Source organism: Globicephala melas, chromosome 12 (genome assembly GCF_963455315.2).
Source record: "Globicephala melas chromosome 12, mGloMel1.2, whole genome shotgun sequence".
Taxonomy (NCBI): domain Eukaryota; kingdom Metazoa; phylum Chordata; class Mammalia; order Artiodactyla; family Delphinidae; genus Globicephala; species Globicephala melas.
In genome coordinates this window covers 58,107,723-58,132,452 of record NC_083325.1, presented here as the reverse complement: position 1 = coordinate 58,132,452, position 24,730 = coordinate 58,107,723, and the positions used below count along the sequence as shown (strand labels likewise).

General features: G+C 38.7%; 1 protein-coding gene across 12 annotated transcripts in view; it reads right to left on the bottom strand.

The window, feature by feature from the left end:
• The window catches only part of SLC8A1 (solute carrier family 8 member A1), a 443,214-nt gene that overhangs the window by 106,392 nt on the left and 312,092 nt on the right, over positions 1–24,730 (bottom strand). For 10 of the 12 annotated variants that reach the window (XM_060309339.1, XM_060309335.1, XM_060309342.1 and 7 more), the window contains exons 3-5: positions 7,208–7,314; positions 3,723–3,743; positions 3,263–3,280 (exon numbers count right to left, since the gene is read on the bottom strand). In XM_060309339.1, the coding sequence (XP_060165322.1) occupies positions 3,263–3,280; positions 3,723–3,743; positions 7,208–7,314 (146 nt within the window). Of the gene's footprint in view, positions 1–3,262; positions 3,281–3,722; positions 3,744–6,574; positions 6,679–7,207; positions 7,315–24,730 lie in introns of all 12 variants that reach the window. The other 2 variants (XM_060309334.1, XM_030857844.2) reach the window with 2 other exon arrangements.

Below are 24,730 nucleotides of genomic sequence, written 5' to 3'. Positions count from 1 at the left end.
AACTTTTATTTATTTATTTATTTTATTTTTTTTTTTTTTTGCGGTACGCGGGCCTCTCACTGCTGTGGCCTCTCCCGCTGCGGAGCACAGGCTCCGGACGCGCAGGCTCAGCGGCCATGGCTCACGGGCCCAGATGCTCCGCGGCATGTGGGATCTTCCCAGACCAGGGCACGAACCCATGTCCCCTGCATCGGTAGGCGGACTCTCAACCACTGCGCTACCAGGGAAGCCCCGGGAAGAGTAACTTTTAAAAAGGTATACTGACTGTTACATACTTTTAATTAATTAGGGAACTTTTTTGCTGCCTGTTTGGGGACAGAAGCATGCCTCTATTTTTCCAAATTGAGCCAGAATACTTAATTTTGTTAAAAATATCCAAATTAATGTACTCTAGTTTCCCCCTTCTGGGGTCCTCCTCACTTTTCATTTGACTGGAATTCATACTGATGGCATTTCAGAGACATAGTGAGGCTTTGGATCGAAAAGGGATTGAGATGCAGGTAGGAATATACAAGTTGGGAGAAAGGAACTAAAAGTGCTGGGTTAAGGTAGTCATCACATGGCGTTGGACTTAAAGTTAGGGGGCCGGGCTCTGAGCCCTGGCCGGATGACTGGAGTAGATTGATCACCTTTGAAACTTCATTTCTTCTCCTATAAATGAGAACAAAAGATCTTATTCCATAAGGTTGAGGATTAAATGATATAATGAATAAGAAATACTTTCCAAATTCGAATGAGCTATAATGTATAGGGGGTTATCATGTTATGTGCCTGGAGGGTCAAGGGGGAATTACATCACAGGTCCCAACAAGGGTCTTTCAATGAGGCAAAGTCTGAGAGCAACAGGTGAAGATTTGCAAATTCCAAAAGCACCTCCAGCATTTAATGTCCATCACTAATGACACCTCTGAAATAGAGGTACTGGGTTGTGGACCAAATGACTTTTTCAATTTCCATATATCCTGCTTCAACTTTAGATTTTCACACTTAGCTGCACAAGACTGCATAAAAGCTGCAGGCAAAGTCCAAGAGTTAGATTAATTTTCCTTTACTGCCCCTGCGTCTCAAAGCGTTGACTTCAAAGCCTCAAACTGACTTCAAAGAAAAGCTCTCCAGGCCTTACAGCTGGTTTTCACTGTGTAGACCTAAATTTTAGAACTTTCCCCAGAGGCATCTATAGAGAGTGGATCCCAGGCATTCTGGCCTGGTTCCGGGGAAGAAGGATCATGTAAAGTGAGAGGAACAGGCCAATGTGGAAATTCCCAGAGGGTTCTGCAACTTTCTCTCATTTTAACTGCATCAATTTCAGGTTTTGGGAAGAGGAGGTAAAACAGGAAAATTGCTATTGAAGATTAAGGTTCAAACTATAAGAAAGAGCTTAATGAAGTACATGAAGTAATAGAAAACCTTTGAAAGAAGTGATTCTGTCCTCTTGGATGCGTGATGTGTCCGAGACAGAAAATGTTGGATGTTACTGGTGGGGTATTCTAGAACTTGATACGAACAATTTCTGAGAAAAGAAAATTAGGCTCCCAATACCTAGTTACTAAAAAGGAAGATGTTTCAATGGAAGGAAGGCCCTAAAAGCAAACTCCTGACATATTCAATGATAAAACAGGAAGCTATCCAAACACATAAATGCGTTTTAACAAGGCATTCTACCACTAAAGGTTTTTAGTTAAGGTCTCATTATCAGGCTGCATAGGGCTGAGGGAGCTGTAGATACTATACTATTCCTCAAATGGTTGACTTTTTTTTTTAATTACTTCAAGGAAGCCATGAAGACTGGCTTGCCAAATTTCTACCTTCCTCAAAGCTCACAAGGATCATTAACTTACTGGGTGATAGAATCAGAATATTTCCAAAAAGATTTCAATAAGTTAAAATGATGGGATGAAAAAAGGAAGATTAAAGTTTTAAAAGTAAATGTAAATTCCTTCACTCGGATTCAAAAATAGCATATTTGGCAGCGCAGAATTTGGAAGACTTGACCTAGGAGAGTGTCAGGTGAATCAGGTTTAAGAAATCCTCTATGAGCACTTGTTCTATTTAATATTTTTATCCTTTTCAATTTCTATGTCTCCGAGAGTCTATGAATCATTTTGTCATTAAATGCCGTGTCTGGAGAGAAGTGGAGGGCAATAGCCCATGTGAAATTGGACGCGTTCAGAAAGTTCCGCTTTGGACGGAATCATGTTGAAACTTCTTGATCATGAGTTTACACTGATGGTGGTTTAAGTTAACGCCACCCCACACCATAACATTTTCAAACTTAGAATGTTTGAAAATATTTCCTTTCTAAATATTTTGTTTAGCTATCTGGTTTCAGAAAAAAATAATTAGAATATAGATATCTGCATAATTATATTGGAAAATGCCACGGCCATTAGGATGGTCTTTAAGGACATCTTCAACCTGCAGCATCAGACAAATCAGGCCTACCATTTGATATGATTCTGAAAGGGTGAGAAAATATTTAGGGTCCAAAGAGAGGATGCTGTAAGGAAATATCTTTCTTCTCTATGTAATGAAATAGCTTTAGAGTCGTGCTGGCTAAAAAATGCAATCAACAGCGACTGGGTACCATTATGAAATTAAGGGTTTTAAACTTTTTAACTGACATTTTGAGTTTTTACAGAGCACTTTGTAATCCACTGCAAGTGGCAGACATAGTACTCATTACCATGTTAAGAATGCTAAAACTTCGCAGATTGGTGTGGTGGGATGAGGGGAAGGCATGCTTTATCTTCTCCCAGTAGGGCATTATCTATGATTAGGACCCTGAGCTTGGGCCATGGAGTGGGCTTGTATGTCAACTCCTATGTTTCCTTGAGACTAGCAATCGTTTATTTATTCTGGTACTCTCTGGAGCACCTAGCAAGGTACACTCACATCATCAGTGCTATGAGAACATCTGTAAATTGATCAGTGTCAAAATATGACCAATTACAGGTTCTCCACACAAATCTGCTTATAAGTAAACACAGCATACACCTTGTTAATGTGTAAAATGTTAAATGTGTAAACTCAGCAAAAGCACACCATGTGTCACAGCTAAATGTTAATGCAGGGCACATAAGACGTGGTTTTTGTTTGATAATTAAGGGTATTTGGGGGAAAATGAAGAACATTAAAAAACTGTCTTACCATACAGGTATTTTCCTTCATTAAAAGGAAATAAAAATGAGAAATAATTTTTAAAAATGTAAACAACACACGGTACAAGATAAAATTTGGTTCATTAGACTTAAAAAATTCATACCTGTTATTGTGAAGCCACCTAAAAAAGAAAGAAAGAAAGAAATGTTACAATTCATTTCATTTACACTCTAAATCACAAATACCAGTGACATCAGACCGCCTGACAGCCTGTCCAAAGTACAAAAACTTGCCAAATTGTATATACAATTAAGAAAAATATGAAAACATCCATTCATGACTTAATCGCTAATCAATCTTTTAAGACTATGAGCTTTAGTGTACAAATTTAATTCTTGTGCATACCTAAGAAAGCACTGGTTTTGTAAAAGGTCGTACTGAACCCAAAGCAGAATGTAAACTACCCAACCTTCACAAAATTATGAGGCCAATGGCTCTAAACAACAATCTTGCTAATAAATCAGCAGAAATAAAAAATAAGTCAGAAAGCTACCGTAGCACCTGACAGAAATAGAAAATAACCTAGAAAAATGGAAAGGGAATGCAAGAAATGAAACGCTTACCAAGCTCATTCAATAACAGGGCTGTGAAGGAAACAGACAAAGACAAACACAGAATAAGAGACCAGATGAATAATGAAAGTAAGAGGAATGTCAGCAGAAAGAAATCCAGGCAGATCTGATTACGGTGGCAGGGAGCTGCTACTAAAAAATTGGTGCACGCCAAGTTAATGTGGCATTGGGAGTATTTCCAGATGATCCCAGAACTGATTTCTGCAAACGTGTGTGACTGATTCTATATATATAAACAATTCACTTCATATATTATTTCTTGACATTTAAGAAAACATTTCTACCATATGTTTACACACAGTCTATACATCTAGTTTGCCAAATATAGTAGAAATATTTTATGAAGTTAATCCTAAACCTTATTTGAGTGAGCCTTCCTCTTGAAATAAGTGCCTGGCAGTTAGCGAATTCAACATATGGAAGTCTTAAAGCATCCAGGATCTCAGGGATTGTACCTTTCAATGGAAACAGAGAAAACATCTTAGGAAATTCCATTTTGGCCGCCCCGCCCATAAGGAGACTTTGGCCCAAGATGAAGTTCTCTCGCTGGAGGTTCTATTTGCATGATATTTTGGTCAGCAGGGAATGCTTATGTTTTTTAAATCCTCAAAATCTGCGTCCCAGGAATCAGTGCTTATTCGCGTGTCCTTATCTATGACCTGCAGGGTATAATCTGACAACCAGATAGCTTCTTGTGGACACATAATTCCACAGAAACTGACAAGACAGGGAGGGAAGGCCTGGGGCAGCGGGAGGTGGGGTGTGGGGCCTGACATACATAATTTGTCTTTCAGGTTTTGTGCTTTGAACCCAGACTATAGCTGTAGCACTTTATTCTGGTGAAAGCTACCTGACTAAATGTATCAAATAGATTACTTCTAGAGTTGTAGATGGGAAAGTTACAATTACCTTTTCAGGACCAGTTTTCTCTCTACTGGTAGTGGCATTAGAGGATACTTTATAAAAACAAGTTGGTAATTTTATTTATGGTGACACAGATCCACTTGTTGGGTGTCAAAAGCAAATAGTGCTATCAAGGAATTTTAATTTGCTTTTATATGAAGGCATATTTTACCAAAATGACAATTGAAAGAGCTGTATTCAAGATGCTCTTCCTTGAGATGAAAGGCAGTCCTTTGGAGGACTGCATTCAGAAGTAAGTGCTTTTTCCTGTATGTTAATGAGGCATTTTTGATCCCATCTTTCTAAGAAATCGGCACAGTTTTCTAGTGTCTTTTTCTTCCGCCTGCTGTCTGTGGAGCATATTAAATAGGCTGCATTAAAATGGGTCCCCAGTGCTCCTTTCTCCATCATTCCAAAGGCTCCTGTTACCTTTTTGAACATGATTAAGTCAGGACAACTTCGTTTTTGTTTGTTTTCTGATGGACTCTGAGGCCAGTGAGTTCTTACAAAAGTGGGATTAGTTAAATTCCCTCAAATGTTGGGTCTGTATAGGAATTAGTCCTTTGTATTTGATTTTTTTTCTTTACATGTAAAAGTTTACATTTCTTGCAAAGTGGTCACCTAAACATCTATACTGCCTTCATCAATGGTTTAAATGCAATTAATAAGAGCTATTAATAGGTACTATGCTCATTTTATATATATATAATTAAGTGTATACCATTGCTTTTAAAATGACCACTAGGGCTTCCCTGGTGGCGCAGTGGTTGGGAGTCCGCCTGCCAGTGCAGGGGACACGGGTTCGTGCCCCGGTCCGGGAGGATCCCACATGCCGCGGAGCAGCTGGGCCCGTGAGCCATGGCCGCTGAGCCTGCGCTTCCGGAGCCTGTGCTCCGCAACGGGAGAGGCCACAGCAGTGAGAGGCCAGCGTACCGCAAAAAACAAAAACAAACAAACAAAATAAAACAACCACTATTAGAGGGTAATTATGGGACGCCCTCGGAATAATTCAGAATAAAAAAACTATTTTTAAAGCTGATATAAAATTCCTGTCCTTCCTTCTCAACTATAGGCCATATAAAATAGATATAAAATCAAAGACAGCAAAAAATATGGCTTCTTTCTTCAAATAGTTTCTAAAAATATAAACACAAATCAACACAAAAATCTAATTATAAGGATACTGCTGTTTATTTTTTATTTTTAGAAAAAAATTCTATATGTTAGAAATGTGTCAATTCTACAAGAATCAAAAGATTTTGAAGCATAAGACAGGAACGGCTTTAAGTAAGGGCTAAGTTCTTACTGAACTACCATATCCTTCCTACTAAAGAAAATCGATATGACCATGGTTTCATACATATGGTCTCTTTTAAATATCATATCTGATGATATGAAAAATATTTTACCAAAATGAACACTAGGATATTAATGCCACTACTCTTTAAGGATCTTTGTTCTAAGTTTGTTTTTTTTTTTTTTTTTGAAAACTGGCTTCTCTAAATTAGACTAATTATTGAATTCTTCTGAAGTTTCCTATTAGTTGCCATTAGACCCATCTACCATGACTAATAGGCATTAAGTAGTCTCCATCACTAACATTTTAGGGGATATTTAATAGCTAGAATCAAATTTTAGAATGATTCCCGAATAGTGAAAAACTAATCATTCTTTTATGTCATCCCTTCTGAATTACAGAAATCTCTTCCAGTATTTCTGGAATCTGCTATCAATCAAGGTGAGCTGGCATTTTCTGAAGAAAAGGGACATTGTTTGGTGCATTTGTGAATATGGGCAGGAAAATGAAATGGCTAAAGCTTCAAAGGAGAGGAAGTATAGTACTTGGAAGCCGAGGAAGAGGAGAGAGTTAAATGTGAGAGTAGGAGACACAGAGAGAAGAGTACAATTTCTCGCTGGTATGTCTTTGTATACTCTCACACCTTTCATTCCTCTTCTTATCCATTTTGGTTCCTCAAGCACAAGGGAGAAACTGCACTCTTTCTCATATTCCTCACGGTCAAATATTCTAATGGTAATGATCTTCCTGTGGGAACACAAGACAAAGGCAAAACAAATGGTTGGAGTCACACGCTCATGCTAGGTGTTCACCAAGCAGCATGGTACTGTGATGTTATGGAAGGAGAACTGGCCACACATGGACCTCCAGGAGTATGTAAAAGGGCATCCAGGTACTCTCAGCTGGCCCCGTTAAGTTTCCTCTAATCCATCATTTTTACAAATTCTTCCTGCTTCAATGAGCAGTCAGGAGGTATCCCAAATTAGGAAGAGAAATCAGAAAGTCGGCTTCATGTGGGTGCAGGAAGCATCAGCACCAACTTTCCCAGGCTCGACTGCACTGACAATGAGTAGCTCAGACTGCCATGTGCAGAGTGGCCCAAACTGGCTGCTGGAGCTCCAGGCTGGGCTCCCTGTGGCCCCAGAGGAGATCTATGCCCCGTTACATAGGTGGAGGGATGTGTGCATTGTAAGTCACGTTCTGGAGAGTGCAGGCATCCAGGGGTGGCACAGGCCAGCAGAAGCTGTTGGGCTCAGCCCTGGAGCAGTTCCCCCACCTTTCTTCTCACTCATCTCCACCAAGCGGGGCTCGCCAATCTCAAGGAGGAAGGTCTTGTTTTTCTCATACTCCTCATCATCAATTACCTTGACTGATATTGTTTTGCTGAAACAGAGAAGAATAGAAATTGACGAACAAGGGGAATAGGAAATAGGAGAGAAGGAACATAGAGAAGAGGAAAGCAAGGTTAACGAGTGGCACTTCCAGACAAATGGCAACTGAGAAACTTCTGGACCGTGAGACTGTCCTTCCAGAATGGGTGTGGGATGGGTCTGAGAGAGTGGAAAGGTCACCCAATGCACAGCTGCCCTGCCCAGGACCACAGAATTGTTTCAGCCAAAATACAGCATTCATACTACTAGGTTTATCATCATCATGGGAAGCAGAAAAACATAGATCACAATAATAAGAAAAGAAAAATAGATTTATTTAGTAAATGCCTTAACCACAGGATTGTCTGAGCTGTGCTCTGGAATTCAACCCTTTGAAACAAATCAGTAAACCACATCAAAATATGAACAGAGGTTATATCTGAGTAACAGGCATAAGGGTCATTTCTGGGGGCCTTCATTCTGCTTTACTGTATTTCCAAACATAACATTTTTACCATAAAATTTTATTAAAATAATAAATGCATAAGAGCATCACAAAATAAAATAAAAGTCTTTTATCTTACCCCACCCAATGTCCTAGACTCAAACTCTTTTTCAGGTGAGTCAGATTTTCCACCTAGATCACAAGGGGAAGTTGTTCATGTTTTGTTTGTCTTTCTAAAGATGGAAGCCTCCTAAGGTGGGGGTGGGGAGTCATGATGTTCTAGTTATTTTCTTCCCTCCCAAAGCTGACCTTCAACTTTGACAAAATACACTCTACCCTACTTTCGAACTCCACCGATACACCAAGGCATTTCATTAAGAATTCTTCCTGTAATCCATCCTTTAGAGCTTCTTGCCTTATCCTGTGGTTGTGATTGACAGGTAGGTAGGACAAATGCAAATATTATGCAAATCTCAACTCCCCACAAGACCTGATGACTCTGAAAAGAAATTTAATGTTACCTTCTAATTAATGAGGGCTTAATCACTTCATGTATTACAACTTATTCAGAGCCCCCAAACACTTGTTTGTCCTTGAAAATATTCTTTTTGTTCAGTACCATTGGCCAAGAACATTTCTGACTAAAGGTTTTTTTTTTTTTTTTTTTTTTTTTTTTTTTTGCGGTACGTGGGCCTCTCACTGTTGTGGCCTCTCCCGTTGAGGAGCACAGGCTCCGGACGCGCAGGCTCAGCGGCCATGGCTCACGGGCCCAGCCGCTCCGCGGCACGTGGGATCTTCCCGGACCGGGACACGAACCCATGTCCCCTGCATCAGCAGGCGGACTCTCAACCACTGCGCCACCAGGGAAGCCCTGACTAAAGGTTTTAAAACAATGACTTCATAAAGACACACAGTTTTAATGTCATGGACATTATTTAGTTTTGGTGGAATTTTCTAGGTCTTCTGGAAGGAAATTAGTCTATAACCTTTTTTTTTTTTCAATATTGATCAAAGCCCTCAAGTTTCATTTAGACCTATGCAAGCCAAAGAGCACCAGTCTTCTTTTCTTGTATGAAGGAGAATAAAGGTAGAAGTTGCTTTTAATTCTCTGAATTTCCCAGCCCCTAATGCTAAGTGAGATCAAATGATTGCTTCTGATTCTGGGGAGCCTCATAACCTCCTCGCTGCTCCTCAGCTAAAGAACATCCCCCATAGCGCTCACATCCCCATTTCTCACTACTAAGGGGTTGGAGCGCATGACGGTGCCTTTCTATCTCAGCTCTGTCCTCAAAGGCCAGATGAGCAGCTGTCAATGACTAAAGCAATAATCATTTTTTAAGAGCAATTAGATACTTACAAAACTACCAACAGTACGACAAAAGTCCAACCACATGTGTATAGTGAACAGTTCCTGTCTAACTTCTAGAACTATTTTTCTGGAATTCACCCATTTACTTTATATATACATATATATATAAGTACCCTGGTGTAGTCAGGGCAGGCTGTATATATATGTACAGCCTGCCCTGACTACACCAGGATATCTGATCATTCCTCAATATCCAAAAAACACAAAATGTTAGAGAAAGCGCAAGAAGATGTAAGAAATGATATGTGTGTTTTTAATTTCAGAACTGAACTTGATGTTATAAGTGAGATCAAATTTACTCTTCAGAAACCTGCCAAATGTCTACCCTCTTTGTCATGCAACTTATGTGTTTAGGTATTAATTTCCATCTTACTGCCTTGTAATCATAAATTATACTTGTACCTCTCTGCTAAAGTCACCAGCATAATATGACCATGGGTGGGAAAACATTGGTGGGCATTAGAAGGGCCCTGCTATCGTCTTCTGGCCCCAGTGGCCCCAAATTCATAATCAAGGCACTTCATGGTAGGGTACATGTTGCAATGCTCTTGCATATATTACTTTAAAACATTTGACTTATCTTTTTCCATCTTGTACTTCCAATCTATCTCACATCTCATATTTTATTAGATTGTAGAAATGAAGAAAGCACAGTGGAGATGGTTGTAGTAGTCTTGCTAATAGGGCGAGCATTTGTTTAGGAAAGGCTCCCAGTTTCATTCCCAAAGGGCAACATGACCACTTATTCACAAATAAATAGAAAAACCCAAATAACATAGTGTTTCTTATCCTTGGTGAAGTTAATCTGCTATAGGTTTATTTTCTACATTCTGAGTAGCTGATTAATGTGAGAAATATAGGGTCCCACCCAATTTGTTTGTATAATAAAATAAGCACATAAAATTTATCAGCAGACTATCGCTATTCACTGGGATCATAATCCTTAGAAAACGTTTCAGTACTGGATAACTATGACACTGGAAATTCAACTTACGAAGGGAAAGAAAACAGTACCTCCGTAGGTACTTGGCAAAGATGCCTAAAATGAATGGGATTTGCATAATGGCATATTATTTCAGAATCATTAGTAATACAATCAGTAGTGCCCTTGACAGGAGGAGCCATTAAATTATATATTGAGTTTGCTTCTCTTGCACAGTAAAGCTCTTAATAGGAAACTTGATGATTAAAGGACAATTCAGTCAATTTAAAGAGGCAAGATAAAGTCAATCATTATGAATTAGCCCTCTGAATCAAGAGGCAAAAATCAGAAGGGACTGGTAATGTTCACTTTTTGCTTCAGAACAGAACTATTCCTCCCCTTAGCAAAGGTGGAGAAGGTGAAATTAACCTATATAAATTTTAAAGGATCATATCCTTGCGATGTCTTTTGCTCACTTTCCAGAGCCTAACTAATACAGGAAAGGGACTGTCATTGCTTCTTCCATCACTGGGGATGTTACAGGAGATGGCGTTTATCTGGTGAAGAACGCAGTTCCACTAGCTTGATAATCAGCAGAAGTATACCTCTCTGTTCCTCACAGTTCTGCAGTGGAAATTATATCTCAAGGACTGAAGGGATCTTAAAGGTCCTCCAGTTTGCCCCCCATTGCCACACCGATTCCCACATTCACAGGGCTTTTGCACTGTCCTAAAGACTCCCTCTCTCTGAGAACACAGATTCATGTTGTGTTGTACTTTGCTTCCATTTACCAATGGGAAGCAGTCAGATAGCTGTTGTTCTTTCTTTTTTTTTAACTGAAGTATAGTTAATTTACAATGTTGTGTTAGTTTCAAGCATACAGCAAAGTGATTCAGTTATACATATATACATATATATATTCTTTTTCAGATCCTTATATATATGTGTGTGTGTATATACATATATATATAAACATGTTCTTTTTCAGATTCTTTTCCATTATAGGTTATTACAAGATATTGAGTATAGTTCCCTGTGCAATACAGTAGTGTTGTTACTTCTTTAAATTAACAGGTTAACCAAGACAAGATTGGAATAGTCAGGCAGGCCCAGCCCTTCACCTAACAACAACCCCTGCACTATTATTATACTGATAAGGAACAGATAGAAAACTGTGTCATGCAATTTTCAGCTACCGTAATTATGATGAAGAAGGTAAGGAGAATTTCTCACTTGATCTTTTTTACATCACTTTAAAGTTGAAGAGTATACTATAACAATTATGTTTCCTAGAAACTAGCAACGAGTTACAAATCTCATGATAACATTAAAACATTAAATAATTTGTCAGGATGGCCAAAATTTTTATGCATATACATTTTGGATCCACTTCTAGAAAAAAAAAAGCATTTGGTTAAGAAAGATCAATTTATTTAGTGGAAAAATACAGGTTGTTCCTTTTGATTTTTGCAGTGCCTTTCCTTTGATGATACTAAGCCCACATCTATACTTTATTTCCAAGTCTCTCTCTTATCTGATGGGTCTCAAAGGACCAAACATCTTCAAACATTCTAGTAAGGAGTTCTTATATCAGGTGGTGACTCAGGTAAACTGTGAGAAAGAAGAGAAAGACATGGTGTTACTAGTGGGAGCTAAAAAAGAAAATCTCTTCAAAATACATTCTAATCTCTCATTATTAAGCCAAAGTCCTATCAGTCTCTTCAAATTTCAGCCTCAATTAGTCCTTCTGTGGTTTCTTTTCCCTAAGACCGCTCTTGATATTGGGAGACGTGAGGAAAAGAGTTGGAGGATGAAAAAGAAGACTCTTTCTAAATCCTCATAAAATAAAAAAGATTTTAGTGAGGATTTCACACCTGTAGATGCTACAATGTCTCTTTTAAAATTTATTTGATTTTTAAGATTTAGCTTCTTTTTAGGCGTACTCAGGGGTCAATGGACTGATGGGCATTTTGCATTTTTTAGTTCACCGATCCATCTTCAGAGCAGCCCTGGAAGCGACTTCTACAACTTGTACAATTCAGAGGAAACAATGACTCAGAGAAGTTAAGTAACTTCCAAGGTCACAGAGCGAGACTCCTGTAACTGGCTCCAAAGACCAACATCTTTCAATTATGTGACCCACGCAGTCCTTATTCATTCAGCTGTGCAGTAGTTTTATGACCACTTTAAAAGATCTGAATCATTATTTAGAAGTAGTATACAGGTTTATTGTTTAATCTTTATGTTAACAAAGACTACCTGGATGAGCAACGATAGATTTTCAATTCTATTTTTAAAAGGAGTGCAGCACATATTACATTCGATGGCAGCTGTCATGAAAAGGCAAATCCTTGAGGCGATAAAGGTCCTGTTAGGATTAACTGAAAAGCACCATGAACACACGAGGGCTCCCCAACTCTGAGGAATACGAGCAACCGACCAGCAGCCTTGGCTTCACCTGGAGGCCTGTCAGAAACGCGGGATCTCAGGGCCCACCCCAGACCCACCAAATTGCATCTGCATTTTATCAAGATCCCCAGATGACGCGGATGCAAGCAAAAGTTTGAGAAGCGCTGATCTCGACAGGATAAAGGGTTCTTTCATTACAGATAATAAATGAAGAGGCTGGTGGTAATTGGGCTCATGTTTTGGAACTGTCTGCATATTTGAATCACGTGTGCAGCTTTGAAAACTCTAAATGCCTGGGCTCGGCACACTCCGGATCGGTGAGATGAATGTCTCTGGTTTTGGGGCCTCGGCACGAATACAGTTCTACAAAGTTTTTCAAGGGATTCTAATAATGTGGCTGGGAGCTGGCTAATGGAGAATCAGCATGTCTGGCCAGACGTTTAGAAGAATGTATTAAATAAGGAATAGGTAGCATTGTGAGGAAGTAAGGGTCAAAGCTAAATTTTAGATCTAATTAGTTATCTAGGCTGAAGCATGGGAGAGACATTTAACTTTGTCCTTCACTGGTATTCTTTTCTGGATTATAGAGAGCACATAAAGTTGTCGTTTTCTCCTCTCAGGAAATGCTGGTCTCCACAAGCAAACTTAATAGTTACACATGAGAAAACACCTTTAGCCTCTGGGCAGCAGAGTGATTTCCTTCTCAGAGAGATAAGAATTCTGGTGCTAGGTTTTTAGACAACAGAGGTTCTATTTGGAGAACAGAAGAACTAAGGGTTTCATTTGCCACAGAAGACAGTAATTAATGTCTTATATTCTTTCTCTCAGAGAGCCTCTGAGCCATGTCAGTCAAAGGCCATGTCTGTGGAACTGGAAACTTTCCACCTGGAAGCCACCACATTCAGACTCAAGAAAGAAGTGACCCAGGACCGACCTCATCTGAAGGGAAAATATCTGGCAATTTCTCTGATCACAGAGTGACGTCATCAGGTAAGGCAAGTTTGAAATGGAATCCCCAGTACACCTGATGTTAAAAGCTTCAGGATAAACTCCTCTTACTCAAAAAAGACAAATAAACCAACTTAAAATGCGCAAAGGATCTGAACAGACTTTTCTCCATAGAAAGTAAACCAACGGCCAATAAGTACATGAGACGCTCAGCATCATTTGTTATCAGGGAAATGCAAATCAAAACCACAATGAGACGCCACTTCACCCCCACCAAGATAGCTATAATCAGAAAAACAGATAATAGTATGTGCTATATGGAGAATGTAGAGGAACTGGAACTCTCTTACATTGCTGGTGGAAATGTTAAATGGTATAGAGGCTTTGGAAAAGTCTGGCAGTTCCTCAGAAGTTTAAAAATCAGGTTACCATATGACCCAGCAATTCCACTTCTAGGTGGAACTCAAGAGATTTAAAAACATATGTCTACACAAAAACTTATACATGAATGATTACAGCGGCATTACTGATAACAGCCCAAAGCTGGAAACAACCTAAATGTCTGTCGGCTGATGAATGGATAATCAAAATGTGATACCTCCACATAATGGAATATTATTCAGCAATAAAAAGGAATGAAATTCTGATACAGGCTACTAAAAAGTAGCGTTACTATGTCACCCCCAAACATACTGCTTTGGTATAGTGATTATTTTGAGCTGGGGGTATGTAAAAATAGCAAATGCAGGGAGACGCTGTCTCTGAACTTCTCCCATCTGCCTAAAGACAGATGTTCCAAAAGGAACTCAAATGTCATAAATTCCCTCCCTGAGAATTTCATCAACCAGGGAAAGTGACTCTTATCACAGGAGAGGAGACTAGAAGTAGACACCAGGCAAACGTTGTCACAAACTGTCATAGCTCCCATCTTTTCTTCTAAGGGTCCATTCATCTTTCCTAAAAATCATGTACTCTCCCCTAAGAAGCCAATATCCTCTCTCCCCGAGCCCTATTAGGACAGTATTCAAGCTTACATTTAAGCCACCTCAGAGAATGACTCATTTTTCCCTGGGTATCTCCCATGTACACATGTTAACAAACTTGTTTGTTTTTCTCTTGTTAATCTGTCTTTTATTACATGATCTCAGCCAAGAACTCTGAAGAGTAGAGGGAAAATTATTCTTCCTCCCCTGCACTTTGACATGGATGAACCTTGAAAACATTATGCTAAAGTGAAAGAAGCCAGACACAACTGTTCAGACATTGTATGATTCTATTTATATGAAACGTCCAGAATAGACAAATCCGTAGAGACAGGAAGTAAATTAGTGGTTGCCTAGGGCTGGGGATTGGGGGATAAATGGGGGTGACTGCTCATGGGCATGGGATTTCGTTTGGGGGTGATGGAAATATTCTAAAATCGATTATAGCAATGGTTGCACAATTCTGAGACTATAATAAAACCCACTGAATTGCGTATTTTAAATGGGTGAATTCTCTGGTATGTGAATTATATCTCAATAAAGCTGTTATTACAAAACACAACAGCAACGACAAACAAACTTCAGCATAAAATCGTAGTCTAGAAAAAGCCGTTTCCTTGGGTAAGAAAAGGTTGTGAGAATGTTTGGGGTGAATTTTCAGTTAGAAGTTTCAAATTTTGTTAGTACTGCCAAACAGAAAACTGGGGTGTTGCATGGCCCTGAGACAGTGAAAACCATCTGCATCAAAGCTAAGTGCCCTTGCTGTGACGGCTAGCTCCGCCACCCCTCAATCCCTCCCTCTCCCCAGGCAGAACACGCACTTGCCTCCTTCAGGATCAAGGGCTGTTGATGTCGTGCTTTGACAGGCTAAGCATTTCTGGTGGATGTTACCTCAGGCCTGGCTTCCTTGGCAGGTTTCTTTTTCCCAGAGTACAAAGTCTTATGAAAAAATCAGAAGCAGCACTTCCTTCATGGCATTCATTTAAAAGGAAAGGAAAGGACTCTAATCGTGGGTTATGCCTGCTGCCCTTGCAAAGCAAACAGTTCTCTTCACACCACCTAGGGCATTATCCAGTGCTCTTTTCGGCATTGATTTCTCTCTACCAACAAGGAAAGATATGCTTGCTATGCGTTGCCTTTGCATCGCTTGGCTTAAATTCCTGGCCCATTTTAAGCTTTTTTTTTCCCTTCAAAAATTGACTTTGTGGGCTTCCCTGGTGCGCAGTGGTTGAGAGTCCGCCTGCTGATGCAGGGGACACGGGTTCGTGCCCCGGTCTGGGAAGATCCCACATGCCGCGGAGCGGCTGGGCCCGTGAGCCATGGCCGCTGAGCCTGCGCTGCCGGAGCCTGTGCTCCGCAACGGGAGAGGCCACAACAGTGAGAGGCCCGCGTACCGCAAAAAAAAAAAAAAAAAAAAAAAATTGACTTTGTGAGTTGCTTGGTGATTAGGGAAAGAAAGGGGTAGTCAGAGAAGACCGACACATATATTCTCAACATTTTCCATAAGTGACCCCAAACAATTCCCCCCCAATTAACATTTTAAATAGGATAAGAACAGACTGCTTTTCATATTATTTCTAATAATACTTTTACATCCTTTTCAGATTATTGGTGAGGAACTCTTGGCATGACTTCACTTGGGAGTTTGTTTAAGGTTCCATTCTAAGACGGTCATAGAAGAGGGACTAGATCATGACTTAAATCTACTGTTTCCTTCATTGAACTGTCCAGGGCACCAAACTAGGACTCAAATTACCCTGGATTTGTATCTTGACTCTGTCACTTTCTAGCTGAGCTATGTGGGCCAGTTCTGGCATCTTTCTAGACCTTAGTGTTATCATCTATCAAATGGGGATAAGGAAACTCACTTCGCAGTGACTATAATCTTCACAGTGTCGTGATGATCAGATAATGGGTGTCATCATTCAACAACTGTGGATAATAAAACTTCACACGTGATTGCAAAGGTCAAATAATATAATGCATGCAAAACCATTCTGCAAAGGACTATAAGATGTTAGGAAGAGTTGTTATTAGTTGAAAAGGAGTGGTTTACTTCATAGTTTTTACTTGCTCCTTCACCCAGTCACCCAAAGGGGCAGCTGGCAGGTGAGAGGTGGAGGTCAGAAAATACTCAATGGAGTAATGGGCAATACCCTCAAATTCACTCTCAGATGTAGCTTGGGACCACATCTCACATAATGGACTTTCCAGGTGCAGAACTCTAAACTTAAAGATGCAAAACGCATAAGAAGTACTGGCACATATCCGGAGAAAATTCTATCTCGAAAAGATACAAGCACCCCAATATTTATAGCAGCACTATTTACAATAGCCAAGACATGGTAGCAACCTAAATGTCCATTGACAGATGAATGGATAAGGAAGATGTATATACAATGGAATATTACTCAGCCATAGAAAAGAATGAAATATTGCCATTTGCAACAACATGGGTGGACCTGGAGAATATCATACTAAGTGAAGTAAGTCAGACAGAGACAAATATCATGGGATATCACTTATATGTGGAATGTAAGATATGATACAAATGAACTTATTTATAAAACAGAAACAGACTCACAGATAGAGGAAACAAATTTATGGTTACCAAAGGGGAAAGGAGGGGAGGTATCAATTAGGAGTTTGGGATTAGAAGATTCAAACTACTATATATAAAACAAACAACAAGGTTCTACTGTGTAGCACAGGGAACTATATTCAATATCTTGTAATACACTATAATGGAAAAGAATCTGGAAAAGAATATATATATACATATAACTGAATCACTTTGCTGTATACCAGAAACGAACACAACTTTCCAAATCGGCTACAATTAAATAAAGAGAAATACTGGTTAGCTTCCCAGTCCCAGCCCTGACAGGTGTCCACTCACCACATTAGCTGGATACACAAAGGGGACAGAAGTTGTACTTTTCCTGGAGCTCCTGGTATGAAGCAGAGCCTGACAAATCCGGATGGTACTATTCTTTAATTTAAATAGACTCCGAAGATGAGAGTTGCTAAAGTAGCTGAATCAAAGTAATTCTCCAGGAGGACTTGTCATCCGTGCACTGATCTCTTTGCATTATCAAGTGGTAACTGAAATCATTGCTTCAAGCAGAGCAAGGACCAGGGACAGCTAAAATCCTGCTGCTCTCTGGGGCATACCAGAGGGCAGTGTCACAGAGCACTGGAGTAGGGATTGTCCAGCAGAACCTTGCTCTATTTTATTTCCCTCTGCTTGCTTTTGAATCTGAATGGCAACCAATTCATTTGTTCAAATGCAAAATAGGAACAAGTGTAATTCTTTTTCGATCTCTCTCTTTTTAGCAATCAATTGTCAGCTTTAGAGCTACCTTCCCATCCTTAAAAGACATGCTGGTTGACCACTTGAAAGAGACACTGCAGAGATCCTAGAGTTATTGTTCCAATAAGTAATATGCTGAGAACTCTGGCAGCCAACACCCTCCCCAAAAGGTTCTATCCTATGATGGTATGCTAATATGGAAATCACAAGAGTAAAGTTTGCGAAGAGAAAATGATATGGATGTATTTTAAAATGTCCATAATTTTGTGATGTATAAAATGTATACCTTACCATTGCTTTATTTCCCTGCAGCTAATATATGCTTCAGTCTTAAGAAGGCTAAATTAATAAGGATCCCGGGTTCGTTACCTACATGTGCACGCTGAGACGATTTGTCAATTTAGTGAAAAACAAAGTGGATCAAGCATTGGGCACCATGTTGAAATACATCAAAATGGATCTTAGTCTTATTGTTTAATAATACTGACATTGTGCAAGTTCCATGAGAGAGGCACTTTTAACAAAATGATGGAGGATTCTCACCAACTTTTAAACTGATTCCTTAATTTGTTAGGATTGTTTGTAATCTGAGATCTTCACTGTATTCCTTAAAGGGAACAAAAAAGGTCAAATTCTCTAGAAAAAGTTGTTTTAACAAATTTCTCAAGGTTGAGGATAACGTTAGGAGTACCTTGGGGCACCGAGTATCTTTTCTACAAACTGAACACATAAAACATTTTAGTTCAGTTTTAGAAACTTCTGTTAAATTCTCAATTTGCCACTGCCCTTTATAAGAATTTGAAATTAAATGAAATTGTTGCTGTTGAATTTCAAAGAAACAGTTGGTTTTCCATGCTTTTCAAAAGCTCTCTTCATCTTGAACATTTTCAACATTCCTGGGTTGTCATTAGACTCTCTCCAGAGATTACTTATACCTTTGGTCCTTCCTCCTTTGTCAAGATTCTTTGTTCAAAGTAAAGAGTTTCCCTGGAAAGCAATGGAAAGATTTCACTCTTAGAACATTATAGGACAGCAGCTAGAATATGCTGAAAGCATCTCTATCCAAAAGAGGCCAGCTTTAAAAATAGAACACCAAGAAATAAAGCTGGGCTTTCTTAAGGTTTTTAATTCATATCCTCTTTCTCTTTTCCTTCCTTCCCTCCCTTTCTCCAAAGCCACAAAATATTCAATGGCAAATCAATCTCTCTCTGCATGCATTTGTATAAAATATTCTGAAAGACAGGATGCCAGGAATTTTCTTGAACATAACTAAATAAATCAATAATTAATGAATTGATGCTGATTTTTATATCTCACATTTCTATTCCATGTCTAATATTTTATTGGTATTCTACATTAGATTAAGCAATCAGTTCTTATGTCTTCATACTATTGTAGGGGTTCAGAATGAGCCTCCCCACTGTTGCATGAGGATTACTTTCAGCTAAAGGCAATCAAGACCCTGTGGATTCAAGAGAAACTACTGTCCCTCCATTAACTACCTAGAAGAAATTAAATTGGCGATTTTTCCCAGAAAAAGAGATAAATTTTATCTAAGTGGTGTTATGTGTGTGGCAGGGCAAACATCTAATTACCAAACATCTGTTCTTCTCCTTACAGTCCTATGAATGACCCTCCTGACCTTGGAAGCCCCGGGTCCAGCTCCTATTCCTTAATTCAGGATGGCATTTATCTCATTTAACCTTTCTGCTTCTGAACCTCTCATGTATACGGGATCTCTGACCCTCTCATGCATGTTGGGTTCCTGTATGTATGAAATTAAATTTAATTTTCTCCTGTTAATCTGTCTCACGTCAATTTAATTCTTAGACGAGCCAGAAGAACCTAGAAGGGTAGAGGAAAATTTTTATTCTCCCTGACACTATCTATTCTATAAATATGTTTGGATTTTAATTTTGTATTTCACAGTGGAGGCCTATGGTTTACAGAAAAAAAAAAAAATTTACTTACCCAGTGGGCATAAGGTTGGAAAGACAGATTGGGTTCAGGTTTCTTTATCCTGAAGGTGTTATGAAGAAAGCTCTCCAGGAAGTCTATTAAGCTATTCCAATGTTAATTTACTTCCATAAATAACAGAATTATTAAGACTAATCAGGTCCCTGTAACCATGACCATGGCTCTGAGTGGTTCCACAATACTGGTGGGGAAAAATGACCTCCTAAAATGCTGTCTTAGGAAAGGGACTCAGGTTGCAAAATTCTTATTCTGTCATTTACTATATGAACCTGTACGAGTTACTTCCTCTTCCTAAGGCTACTGCACTGTAAACGGGTTATAAAAATGGTATTTATCTCTGACTGCTGCAAATAAATCGTGATAACATATATAAGGTGCTTAACACAGAGCCTGGCATATATTAAGTGCTAAATGAATATCAACTAGGTCTACTATGACCACGAGCAATATTGTGCTAAGAGCTGAGACTCTTGGGATTGAACTGCCTGTAAGTCGTGCAAATGAATTAATCTATGCCTTAGTTTCCTCATCAGTAAAAATAAAATAATTACATCTATATCATGAGGTTGTTCAGGGGATTATATGGGAAAACAGAACAGGACATGGCACACGGGAAGCACTCAATCAGTAGTGGTTATCATAATTACTGTTACAAAATGCAAGGAAGAAAGGGACTAGGGACTAAAGCATTTCAGTAAAGCTACTATCAAGGGGTAGGTTAGTAGAAATCAATACCACAGATTTTTTTAAAATCAAATTTTCAGTGTATATCTTTGGCATTTGCTTTCCCAGATAAACCAGGCAAAACTTGATTCTGACCCTATTCATGTGAAACATCATAAATTGGCAGAATGAACAAGTTAGTATTAGTCAGTCTGTACTTCATGGGCTCTTTTCCACGAAATACAATTCAAGTAATATAAATTGCTTTCAGATCATTTTTGTGTTATTTTTCTAAAAGTGTTTTTCCTGCTTGTTAACATCATACTTATTCACCGTTGAGAATCTGACAAATGCAGAAATGAAGCAAAAGAAATAATAATCACCCATAAGCCTGCCACTAGCGATTACCATTTAACATTTCAAAATGTTCGCGTTTAGCTTTTAAAATACACAAGTGCATAATTTGGACCACATTGTGTGTGTATGTATGTGTGGGTGTGTATGTATGTGTGGGTGTGTATGTATGTGTGGGTGTGTATAAATAAAATTTGGTGTCATGATTTTTCACTTCACGTTATATTTTGGACACTTCCCATGACATAAAAAAGTATAAAAACTCTCCTTTAAAATGGCACAAGATGTTCTATGAAATGTCTTCACAATAATGTAATTAACTATATTTTTTACAGTTATATGTGATAATGAATCATAATAGTAATGGACTGTGGGCCATTCATTTTTTTCTCTCTACTGTCCCTATCTAAACAGACTGATCTATATTTTAGTAAGGGGGTGGGAAATAACTAAAACACACCAAAAATATTATGAACTTTTGGTGCTTTCTTATGGATGAGCTACTGGGATTAGGTCTCTTAGAGCTGAAGGTTTATTTTCCCTACAATCCTCCTTACATGCTTAGGCCCTATCCTGGACTCCTGACCTAGATGGTAACTGACTTCTTCTAGTTCTTCTATTGGTCTTTATAGAAGTTCTTGTCTGAATTCTGCCCTATGGAAAATGTATACATCCATTTTTAAAAGGAGAACTTCTCTCCTTGGTCATTCCTAACCTTTTAGCCAGTTTTGTTGAAACAATTTTCAAGTATCACCTGCCAATGTTCCTTCCCTAGAAGGCCATTCTGGCTACCTTGCTAAGCTTCCACTGATTATGTAACACATAGTTCCTCATGCTAAATCACTCACAAAAACCAATGATTAGTGTCCTTCTACTAATCACCCATTCCAGGTCTGTCATCAAAATAGCATCCGTCATTTTCCATTCAAATTCAGCCCCTGCCCTCCCAAACGCTCCACTCTCCAGTCTAGAAGAGTCTCTCAATCCCTGGTCATAGAAATCTGCTGGTTCATCTCTCATTATACAGATGAGCGAACTGAAACTCACTGAAATTAGCCCACACCTCAAAGCTGGTGGACGCCGGAATCAGGATTAAAACTCCTCTTCAGACTCTAAATCCACGTCTGGTATTTGTTTCCTCTGCAATTACCCTAGTGTTTTTCTTCTTGGGTGTTGCTGAAATCCATTTCACCACTCTTCATAGAAAACTTTTCCTTTCCCATCTCTTTTTTTTTGAGTTTTTGTTTTTGTTTTTTTTTTGCGGTACGCGGGCCTCTCACTGTTGTGGCCTCTCCCGTTGCGGAGCACAGGCTCCGGACGTGCAGGCTCAGTGGCCATGGCTCACGGGCCCAGCCGCTCCGCGGCATGTGGGATCTTCCCGAACCGGGGCACGAACACGCATCCCCTGTGCAACGGCAGGCGGACTCTCAACCACTGAGCCACCAGGGAAGCCCTCCCATCTCTTTTTAATGAAGTAAAAACTGATGCTGATAACAGAAGGAGATGCATGACTTTCTTTGTTAACTCATTGCCTTTTCATCGTTGCCCATCTTGCTGACGGATGCTTTATAAATTAAACAGCCCATACGATGGAAACACAGACCTTCTTTAGTGAGGATGGCCAAACAGAGTCATGACCTGGTGAGTCTCTGACATGAAAACAATCTACAACATCCACAGAAACACTAAATAAAGAATAAATAAAAACTAACCCCTAGTCTTATTTGTATCCCAAGTCTTCTGGGCACCATGTTTAGCAGTTATCCATCTTTGCATTTTTCTGTCTTTCCTTCCTTCTTCAACCAGAGCCATGGTGTGTCCCTATCAACCACTAGATAAGGAACCTGACAATCTATCTGTACTGAGATGAGAATGGTGGATAATTGTGTGTATGTTTTTCATTTTCAATGTACTTCTAATTTTAAAGAGACCCCGTTTGCTTAATTCAAAGGGAGTAATTATGGAAGGAAATAGCTTTGCAGCCATGTGGCAAGGCTATAAGTGCTCTAACTAGTGTGCGTCTATGTGGTGAAATATTTCCTGAGTGTCTAATCACAAACAGGTAAAAATTAAAACTGATATAAACTATGAATCGAAAGTTATTACGAGCAAAATATCAAGGGCCTCAATAGGCCCCCTGCTTTCTGCTTATGCTTTTCACTGTCTGCAGGACACAATGATTCCTTGACTGTGGACTCACACTGAACTTTTCAGGGGCGGCACTTATTTGGACGTTTAAATGTTTTCCAGGTATTCTATTTAGTTCAAAACCGCACAGACAGTTATATTTGGAGCTCCTATTCTTAGCAGAAAGGACCCAAGGCATTTTATAGGTAATCATCACAGAGAAAATCAGCAAGAAGACAATTAAACTTCTTATGGATACAAGCAATTTAAAGCTGAAAATCAAAATTAACCAAAAACAGAATGGAGTTTATTGGCTTTGAACTGAAAATGTGTTTTGCCTTTTTTTTTCCCCTTTTATGTTTCTTGTTTGTAATGGAAGTTTTCCCCAGTTAGACTTTATAGAACGAGAGCAGGTTTACAGAATGCATATAATGATGACATTGTTTAACAAAATTGAACCGCTAGACCAAACACAGTGAGAAAGTACTTGGTGAGCAATTCTGGGGTTAACTATAGGGATCCTGATGAGCTGCATTTAAAGGGCACATTGATTTTAGGGGAAAATCTGCAAGTCAGCTTGACAATATTTTTTGATTTTTGATTTTGTCATGGAATGTATGTAGTTCACAGTTAGCGCTCAAAAAGCAAATCCTTGCCATTATATCAGCTTTTGATGCAGACATACTCTTCTTATAGGGAAAGGTTATTGTTTTTAGGATTTGTGCTGTTTCATAAATTCTCTAGAAAGTCTGTACTTTTGTTCAGAGAATCTTGTAGGTGGCGGGGACATAAGAGATCTAGATTGGCATTTGCAACACAGATTTATAGCTTTTGGCTGTAAATATGTTATAAATATTTAAGGATATAAGTACATTTATAGAAACATAAATATGTTTATATTTATATAACATATACATATTTATATATGTTTTAGCAGCATGACCTTGGTCATGTCACTTTCTCTCTCCAAATTTCAATCTCATCGAATGTAAAATGAGAATTGACATGAAAAGCAAATGAAATAATGTATACGAAAAAAGTTTGTACACTTTGAGCATTTTCAAGTGCAAGGGGCTAACTTAATCTTCTCATTTTGCAACTGAGGGAACTTAGGTCACTTGATTATAACAATCTTTCTTTTTTAGCTTCCTCAGTTCCACTCTGAAATATGTATAGAATATGTATAGTATACTAATAATAATATTCCAATATTCATTTTTGGAAAATAGGAGTTTATTGTGTGAACAGAACAGCAATAATATCTGACACCTTTCCATGGATCTCCTTTCAGAGTTACATTTTATGTTTTTATAACTGAAACTTAGAATTTAGAGCCACTATACTGTTGACTGCCAGAACACGAAATAATACTTTATTAAATATTTATTGATATGTCCTACTGGATTTTAACACTTCTATTAATTTTAATCATGGAGAATTAGATTTGACTTATATTAATCATAATATATGATTCATTTAATAATATGAAGAAATAGAGAGAAATAAGAGTGCATCTCAAGGATAGGTCTATGTATCCCGAATAAATCCTACTAATTCAGTAGAAATGAGAATTACCTATCTATCTATCTATCTATCTATCTATCTGTCTGTCTATCTATCTATCTATCTATTTTTACCATTTAGACCAGAAAACCCTTAAAAGGTTATTTATGGATTCTTCCCTCTGTATTAACTTACTGTCTCGGTGTAATATTCGTTAAGTCCTGAATACTTTTTCTACTGAGTTATCTTTGAGTTTCTGGCATAATCAAAATTCACTTTATGGTTCTAACTAAATGTCTTTCATGACGTAAGACTTCCTGATACAGATATTCAAAGATTAGTGAAACTGATGGTGGAAATGAAGGCAATCCATAAAAACGCAGTTCTGGGTCTTCAGAGCCCCAATAATGTAAAGT